The following is a 9561-nucleotide window of genomic DNA, read 5'->3' on the forward strand; positions in this document are numbered from 1 at the left end:
CCTATCAGGCAGGTAAAGTCTGCCTTTGTATTGCTAAGTCAGCAGGAAGAAGTAGCAAAAAAAGAAAAAAAGAAAAACTGTTGGGGAATAATAGGGGTGAGATGGTCTGCATGTAGGTGAGAAGGACTGACCGGACCCAACCTCAGCCGCAGTCCAACAATCTTGTTTTCATTTTTAATGAGGATCTGGACACAGTCAGGTAATTTAAACCATGTAGTGATGTTTGCCAGATTTTGGTGGGGAGGGGGGGTAATGGAAATATTACCTGTCCAGATTTTTTAAACAGTGTATCTTTCATTACTGTCACCTACGGCTATATTTATATCCTCGAACAATCCCCTGTAAGAGCATCCAAAAGAGTTTTCCCAGCTGCTTTTATTTGGTCTAATAGTTCCTGTTTCTGTGATTCCTCAGCTGGATCGCGGGGCCAAGTTGAAACTAACACTCTGGTAGTTGGAAAATGTTGTCTTTTCAAAATCTGTTATGAGCTTTAGTTGCTATGTTGATACTGTGGGCTTTTTGAAATGTCTTTATGCAGAGATTAAACTACGACATCCTGCAGTATTAGATGTGTAAAGATGTGCAGCTGGAGTAAAGTACAGTAAATGAGTAGTATTTTTTTCTTAAAATAAGGGATTTTTTTTTCTTGAATTGAGCAGGTAAGTGAGACACTTTGCCAGTGGAACAAGACAATTTATATTTAAAATAAGAAAAAAACAATTGCTTTGTCTTATTTTAAGTGCATACTATCTAATTATCTTATTTTAGGAGTAAATATACTCATTACATTGGCAAAACATCCTATTTACTTACTCAAATTTGGGTTAAATACACTTAATTTCAGAATTTTTTACTAATTTCTAGTTTTTTTTAGTGGTGTAGGTATTTTTTCTTCCATAGTCATTTTTTCTACTCATTTTGACCACTCTCACATTCTTTAGTTTGTTCTTTTTATTTGCTTCCTTAAAATTAGATTAATTTTTTTTTCCCTCGCTGACTGTTTAGCAATTTTGGAGTCACTTCAAAATTAAGTCCTGGTGCTTTACTAGATAAAGCTAAAATCTGTGTACCTTTAGGAAAAGCCTACCTGTGCATCCAAAGGCGACCACTCCCACTGACACCAGGTTGATGACGTAAGCCTGCTTGTTGGTGAACATTTCCAGCCAGACGTCAAACACGCTGACAAAGATGAGTGGCCCCAGTGCCAAGATGTAACCTGCAGAGGACGGAAAAGGCTGATATGTAAATATATTCCTGCCGTTGTCTGTGATGTGATTGAATTCATTGTGCAATCATCAGCTTTGCTGCAGGTGAGATCCTGTTGCAGAGCTACGAATGTATCAACTCCACAGAAAAGCTCTCAAGCGAACAACACACTTCAAAAGTTTCCCCCTCAAGGCTGCAGGCAGAGCTATTTTAAGTTACAAAGAATAGAGTGGTTAAAGCTCACATGCACCAAGTGGAAATCAGCACAGAGTCACAGAAACTCTCCTCAGAGATATTCTTTCAAAAACTCTTCTTGTTTCATTCTTGCTCAAAGATGTTTTTACTTTTATTTCTGGCACTACGAAGCCTTTACATTCCTTAACTTATCTCCAACACAAATGTATAAAATCATAAGCATAGAATAGTTTATTTTAAAAGCATTTTTAGGCATCACTTTTAAAATGTGTTGAATGTATCAGAGGGAGTTCAGAGCATCTTATATTAATCAACCATTTAGATGCTTTGAGACATTACAGCAACATTGAAAAGATGTAAATAATTATGAAAAAAAATATACAAAAACACTGTGCATGCATAAATGTCTTTGGCATTTCTAAATGCCAGAAGGAGAACGCAAACATGGCGACTTGAACCTACCCACAGTAATCCTGGTGTGCATGCTGAGTCTCTCCACCAGCACATTGTTGAGGATCACAGCCAGCAGAGCAACCACTATATAGGTTAGACTCATGTCAAACACTATGGGTGTTCCTGAAATACAGGAGAAAGATGGAAATGCTGAGGCTGTGGGTGTCCAGGTGGTGTCTTTGAACGTCATGTACATTCATACCCTGAAACTTGCAATGTAGGTAGTCGACATCAGTGATGAAGCTGTTGTAGGGAAGCAGGAAACCCACTCCAGCCAGGAGCATTGCAAAGTAGATGCCATGGTAACGGTCATCAGGGATGGGCTGCTCAAATTCTGAAGAGGGAAATGAAAGGAGTCAAGGGTTAGAAATTAAAACAGTGGGGATATGACACACTGCTATGAATCACTTCAAGAGATTTTCCATCTTTTTTGCAATTCAAAACAGTTAGGTTGGGATAAAAAATGAAAAGATGCATTAACCTGGTTGCGAAATCGGTTTCTTTAGTACTTGATGTTCTCTTTAAAGAAAAATCAACATGAAGTAAAATTCAGTTTCAATTACAATTTCCCTGACTATTAATCATAGTTATAGTTTAAAGCCTTAATACTTTCACAGAGATATTTCACCCAAATCTTAAGATATATGTAAATTTACTACATTAAAAAACATCCATCCATCTCACAACACGCTTATCCCTGTTGGGGTCGTGAGGGGTGCTGGTGCCTATCTCCATCTGTCTACAGGCGAGAGGCGGGGTCCACCCTGGACAGGTCGCCAGTCCATCGCAGGGCAACACAGAGAAAAACAGGACAAACAACCATTCACGCACACACTCACACCTAAGGAGAATTAATACAATTAACCTAACAGTCATGTTTTTGGAGTGTGGGAGGAAGCTGGAGTACCCAGAGAGAACCCACGCATTCTCAGGGAGAACATGCAAACTGCATGCAGAAAGACCCCGGACCAGGAATCGAACCCGGAACTTCAACAAAAACCTTTTCAATAAAATGTACATGATCCATATTAGCATAATAAATGATTTATCTGAAATACATATTTATCGGGTTTATGTATTTAGTACTAATAAAGTATACTAACTCAAAATGTATACTAATGGTTGTATTTATTTAAAATACATAAAATATATTGTTTGATTTGCATAAAGGTAACCTGATTATTGTGCAACTTTATGAACTTTATGTATTTAAAATAAATACAACCATTAGTATTAATTTCTACTACAGTAAGTATTCTTTATTAATTCTAAATAAATAAACTTGACAGTTATGTATTTTTAAAAAATAAGTTCTATTAAATTAATGAAGCATCATATAAGGTTTATTTAATAAGTTGTGTTACAATTATCTAAATAAATGTTCATAGGAATTTTAGATGTTATAAAATTACATAAATCTTAAAATTTAAGTGAAATATTTTTGTGACACTATCCACCTCTCCATGTGCTTCTGTTTATCACACAGCTTGTGGCTCATTTGCAGAGCTCTGAAGAACTTAAGGTAGTTTAGTCATTTGATTAACGTGTGCAAGGCAAGGGACCCATCTAAATGCTGCAGGACACTTGCCCTAGAGGATTTCTGTTAGTAACCGCTGGTTCAATGTATACACCCTGTTATGATCATAAGAAACTTGGAGGAAATAAAAATGGCCTCACAAAAACTGCTCATTACTCTGATCAGAAGGGCTGCCAAGAGACAACCCAGAGGGAGCTGCAGGGATTTCTGCTTAACACTGCTTACATTGGGATATGTTGTGGATCAGAGTTTAGCTCTTTAGTTCAACTCTCAAAAGTTTTTTTTGGCACAGAAACATACATTTTAACAAAATACCCAAGAGAATCTAGCTGCAGCCCTGCACTGTCAGAACCTGTAGTTTATTCAAAGCATTTTAAAGTAAAAGTGAAGAAAAAATAAAAGCTAGTATACCTGAAATATTTTACATTCTCGTGTTTATTTCCTGGGTCTTCATAATAGAAGTATGTTTGTCTATTCATGTGTTTCACAATGTACATTCATATAATCTCTTTCCAGCTCACCTGGATAAGAAAAAAACAACATTATCACGGTTCTTTTATAAAGACATCTTTTATGTATGTTTGCAAGTATTTGCAAGTATCATATATTCTTTATTCTTTTAGTATTGTTTGTGCTATTTTCTTACCTATGCTTTTGGACCACATAGATTTGCCAATGGAGGGTGTTTGATTTCAAATCAACTTCAAGATCAAGATCTGTTTACTCACAATAAATTACTGAATATCTAGATACATCATCAAAATAGCCAAAAACCTTTGTTTTTTTACCTACGACAACAGAATAAAGAGTAGACACAAAACAAACTTTCAAATGTCTGATAAATGTGTCAGAACTGATCAAATTACAGACCGTTCTGCACTGATCCAAAAGGTTCTGGCAAAAAAATATTATTTTCTACAATCATAATGAGTCAAACACGCTAATGAGGAGGAAGGATTCTGCTGCAGCAGATGGAGAAACTGGTGAAGTAAAAGTCTCTGCCCTTCTGACTGCTGAGAAGCAGATTACAGGGGTTGGTTTGTTGACAGAAAACTAGCTGTCAGAGTTGGTTCATTAAAAGACTGTTTTGCAGCAGAATCCTTCTCATGGATAAAGTATGATGTGCAGGGTCTCTATGGAAGTGCTCCTAATCCGTCTCTAATCCTGTAAACTCACTTTAACCAGCTTTGAATTATTTGGAAGGAAGTAGATTTTACAGCAGACTAAGGTGGAAAAGTAGTTCTCACTATGAAGTAACAACAGCTGATCTGCTGATGGTTTTTGTTGATTGTGTAGACAATGTGTAGAGAATGTTCAAATAACATGAAAATAGGAGGCAGCTTGACTCTTGCTCAGTTTTTCTAAAGACGTTTTGACACCTATCCTGGAATCTTTGTTAGTTCACACTAGAGCAAACTGTAATTGGAGCGCTGCACCATGGAGGCCCATCCACCGAAGCCCATTCCAACTCAGATGCAAATTTAAAAAACCGGCCTGTTTTAGAAGGCTTGCGTGATAATAAATGTACAGGTTTCGATTTAAATGGAAAATCAACATCTATTTACAAATTAAACAAAACCGTAACAAAAAAAAACAAATTATAGAGCTAAGTAACGGCCATACAGTTTATGATTGAACTGAAAGAACCTTTCTAAAGCTGAAGAAGAAAAAACTAAAACGGCAAAGATTCAAAACTGAAAAGAAATTTTTAAAGTATATTAAAGAATAATCAATCATTATCATTTATGTTATTAGTTTGACAAAAACAAAAGGGTCACTGTTTCAAAATTTTTTTCAGTTTACATTATTTTTTCTCCAGTTTTAGAAATATTGTTCAGATTCAGTGATGCACGTTGTGGAACTTTTGCTTTACATTTCTGGGTTTGATTCCTGGTCTACGTTTTTTTTGCATGGAGACTGCAGTTTCTCCTCATGCATGCATGGGTTCTCTCATCCGAGCCACACTAATATAAATGTTAGGTCTCTGAATTGTCCTTGGTTGTGAGTGTACATGGTTTTATGTTTCTGTGTGGCCCTGCAACAAACTGATGATCTGTCCAGGGTGTACCCCGCCTTTCGCCCATAGACTGCTGGAAATAGCACCACCATGACCCTGACTGAAAAAGCGAGAGAAGATGGATGGATGTTTAGATTCAAATCTCTCCTTTTCAGTTTTTAAAAATACTTTTTGGCTTAAAACCTTTTTTTTCCCCAAATATATATTTAGGAAAATATAATATATTTACGGCATAATTTACAATAATATAAATGTACAGCACTAGTGGCTCATTTTATGGACAGTAGGCTGACAGGAAAGAGAGGGAGTGGACATAAGTCGGATTCGAACCCGGGTCATCTGGGTCAAGGGCTAAGCCCTCTGTACATGGGTCATGTGCTCCAACAACTGCACCACCGAAGCACGCCCATATTTTACTTATTTCCAAAAAGAGTTTTCACTTTAAATAAAATATGTTTTTGAAAAAAAAACTTTTTGGTCTTTATTTAGCCATTTACAGGGGAATGTCATTGCATGCACTATACATGAATGCACTTAAGATTTGGACAAAGTCTGCATGCATCGCCTGATATCACTACATTACAAAAATGCTTATATCAACCAAAATATTGTTATACCGGCACATCAGTCTGTCTCTACTGAAGACCTTTGCATGAGTACTTTCTGTCTGGGTTGGCCGATGTGTTTTACATAAATCCTCCAGTTTGGGTTTTTATATTGAATGTGAACACTTCAACAACATTTGGTGGCAATATTGGCTGTCATCTGCTCTCTTCCTATATCACTTATTCTAATATCAAATGCTCAATGGCAGTATAGAATCAGAAATAAAAAGAATAGTATTTTCTTCATTCTAACTCTATTTAGTCGAGTGATCCGAAGGTTATTAATGTTTCTATTGCAGGGAGATATATACATGTGTATATTTATATCTTGCTGAGCAGAGAAATAAGTCTCCAAAATCTTAAAAGTAACATTTATTTTAAGCTTGATAAATGTTGCTGAAGTGTATTTGAATAGCTACCAAACAAGCAGCAGTGTTCCCACTGGACAGGTTTTATCACACACCACTGCAGATTAATTACCTGACAACCCCTCACACAACCCATAAAAACAAACAGCCATAACCAATTATTTCTGTCTTTTAACTGTGAAACAATAAACACCAGCTGATTTAAACTCTGCTGTGAGACACACAGCAGAGTTTAAATCTTTAAAAACATCTCTACTGGCATTTAATCATAACAACTGATGTATTTGCGTTTAAAGTCAGTCTCTTTCAGAGTGACTAGAGAGCTCTGCATGTAGGAGGCAGTTTGGCTCCTACATGCATCTGGAAAGCATGAAATGTTTCTCAAAATAAGTTTACATATTTATCTCCCTGCATTTATGATGTGTTCATAGAACATTTCCTGCACACGTGCAGATGATGGCTAAAGGGCTAAAAATTAGAATTTAAATATTTTTAAAGATACTAGTTCAATAAAACCATATAAACTAACTTTAGATAGTTTGTCACTAATAGAATGTGCTAATTTAGATTTTAACTTCCTCTCGGAAGCCAAATTTGGAAAACTTCGCACAAAGAGAAAAGACAATTAGGAGAAATGTATTGATACAACTACTTTGTCTTTGGTGCTCAGACCTCGGCAGGAAACATAGCACTTAATTTTGATAGATATGCATGAACAGGAGCAAAGAATAGGGCTGTTGCCCCAGGCCTGAAACTGGTGGAATGGAGTTGGATGAAGTTGGTCAGTCTGTAGACTGCTGGTTAGTGAGATGGTATGCTGAGCTTAATGGGGAGATCCAGTGGACTGCGTGAGCTCATACTAGAGCTTCACTCAGGGACCTGGAAGATGGAAGTCCAGGTTGGATAACACAGGTTAAGAGAACCTCTACATGATGAGCAAGCATTGAGCGACAGTGGAGAGAAAAAACTCCCAGTTGGGAAGAAACCTCTGGCAGAACCAGGCGCAACATGTCGGTCTTCTGCCAGACCGGTTAAGAAGCTAAAGGGAACGCAGTAAGAGTCCGGGAGGATGGTGGAGGAGGGGCTGGAGGTGAGTTGAAACTAGGTTATCTGAATGAAGTCACAGCGCATCCACCGCCTGCACACAGGAGCAACAGGTGCTTATCGGAGGCCTTTTAAGATGCACTTTGAAAGCCGATTGGGTTTTCTTAGAGGTGTGGTTCAAAGCTGATTGGCTGTGTCACAGGTGGATGAAGGAAAGCAATGAGTTTCTTCAGTTGAAGTTCCGCCTAGGCTCCATGTTAGATTTGCCTCTTGGAATCCAAAAAACATGTTCTGCTCCCTCTCTGAAGCTAAAATGCATGTTAAAGTGTTCACTTGTGGAGCAAAACGTGTGCTCAGTGCCCTCTTGGGAACCAAAACACATGTTAAAATGCCCCCTTGGAAGCTGAAACTCATGTTTAATGCCTTCTTAGGGGCCAATATGTGTGCTAAAGTGCCCTCTACAGTGGTGAGTATGTGCTATATGCGCCTTTTTTTGTAAAATTTTCAATGGTAGCTTCCATCTTAATCAGAGGTGTCATCAGCTGTAGTTCCAAACGACAGTGAAGGTAGCCTCTGATGAAGACAAAAGATACCATAAAAATATGCCAGGTTTGTCTTTAGACACATAAACAGCATGTCTGCTAACAGGAGAAAAAGAGAAAGTCTATTCAAAGGTTTTCATACTCCTCTAGTTTACTTACTGATTCCGCTTTTGTGATGAAATCAGTCTAAAATTATTCTTCATAATCCAGCTGCTTTTATTACTTTGGGTAAAACTGGAGCAAAAAATTACACTATAGAACACACGCCTGTTGAAACAAAATAAAACATTTCACGGCATTGCATAGTTTTCTATTGGTTTGAAAAGAAACTAAAGGTGATTATAAAAACCCACAGTAAGCAGAGCTGAGGAAGGAGAAGTAGATGAGTCTGGGAGACACTGTATCCAGGGCCCTGGCTGTGTGTCTGTCTTCACTCATGATCTAATTAAACCGGCCTTTGTGCAACCTTTGTAACCAGGCAACAAGGCAATTATGTGTCAACAGGTCTGCCTGCCTTGCTTTACACAAAACATGTTGCTTTCTCCTTCTCCTCCAACGTTATCTGGACATGTTTATCACACACCTGTTACTGACCCTGAAAACAAACCTGATAAAAAAGCAGCGTCCGATTCTTGATGTTATTTCATACACTAAGAAGGAAATAATTTGTCCTCACTGCAAGAAAATACCTGCAAAGGACAAACTAAATCCATTGTGTGTTTTAATTTTTTTTTAAGTTAATACAAGAGCAAAGTGGATTTAATCCCCAGGAAATGTTCATAATTAAAGCCACATCTAATCAAAGTATAACAGCAGGACCTCCAGCGATGATGTGCTTGTTGAACGCTGTTTTCTCTCCTGTTTTTTCTTTACTATCCTGCTCAGCTAACTCCTACATTAAATCCACTTTGTTCCTCTGCTGTCTTTTTATAAATAGTGCAAAACATGAACACAGAGAAAGAGAGAAAGCAAGAAGTGCTCACCGGGCTCAGATAGAGCCAGCACTCCTCGCTCTGGGGCGTCTTTACTGATCTCCTCCTCCTCCAGCTGATACGAATCGAAGCTGTAGCTCTGCACCACGCCGCTCTCCCTTCCCTCTCTCCAGCCCTCCCTCCCGGGATCCCTCCATCCAGCCATTCCTCGATCCCTCCACCCGTCCCATTCCTCGGGCGTCTGGGCCGGCGTTGGCCTGCGACGCTCCGCTCCCACTGAGCCCATTTCTGTCCTTGAAGAATGCATGAAGACACACAGAAGACTCCTCTGAGCTCAAACTGCTACTCGCACCTTAGAGCCTGCATGTTAAACAAAACCCCAGCGATGCGCCCTTGGAAGAGATGCAGAAGAGCTTCAGATGTTGGAGGATCTGCAGGGGGAAACAACAGGAGAGTGGGGTTAGGATGGGAAAGAAATGGAGAGGCAGGCTGGAACAAATGATCTGTCAGAGCTTTGCTCAAAATAACTTCAATGAGTCGTTAAAACACGGTTTGCTTCTGTGTACGTTGATTTTGCTAAATGAGAAAGTGACAATGGATGGGTGACAGGAGGGGTGGAGAGCTGAAGGAGAACGGTAAAGAAACAGAAAAACAAAGTAGGA

At 38.5% G+C, this 9561-nt stretch overlaps 1 protein-coding gene across 1 annotated transcript in view; it reads right to left on the reverse strand.

Moving 5' to 3' along the window:
* Positions 1 to 9325, reverse strand: part of LOC107104199 (equilibrative nucleoside transporter 4-like) — a gene marked incomplete at its 3' end in the record, with an annotated part of 12952 nt that extends 3627 nt beyond the window's left edge. Inside the window, exons 1-4 of the mRNA XM_015404144.1 lie at positions 8951 to 9325; positions 2057 to 2188; positions 1864 to 1977; positions 1088 to 1216 (exon numbers count right to left, since the gene is read on the reverse strand). Of these exons, the coding sequence (XP_015259630.1) occupies positions 1088 to 1216; positions 1864 to 1977; positions 2057 to 2188; positions 8951 to 9206 (631 nt within the window). The remainder of the gene's footprint in view (positions 1 to 1087; positions 1217 to 1863; positions 1978 to 2056; positions 2189 to 8950) is intronic.
* Between the last annotated feature and the right edge of the window lie 236 nt (positions 9326 to 9561).

Source organism: Cyprinodon variegatus, unplaced genomic scaffold (genome assembly GCF_000732505.1).
Source record: "Cyprinodon variegatus isolate N-32 unplaced genomic scaffold, C_variegatus-1.0 Scaffold1647, whole genome shotgun sequence".
In the NCBI taxonomy this organism is placed as follows: Eukaryota; Metazoa; Chordata; class Actinopteri; order Cyprinodontiformes; family Cyprinodontidae; genus Cyprinodon; species Cyprinodon variegatus.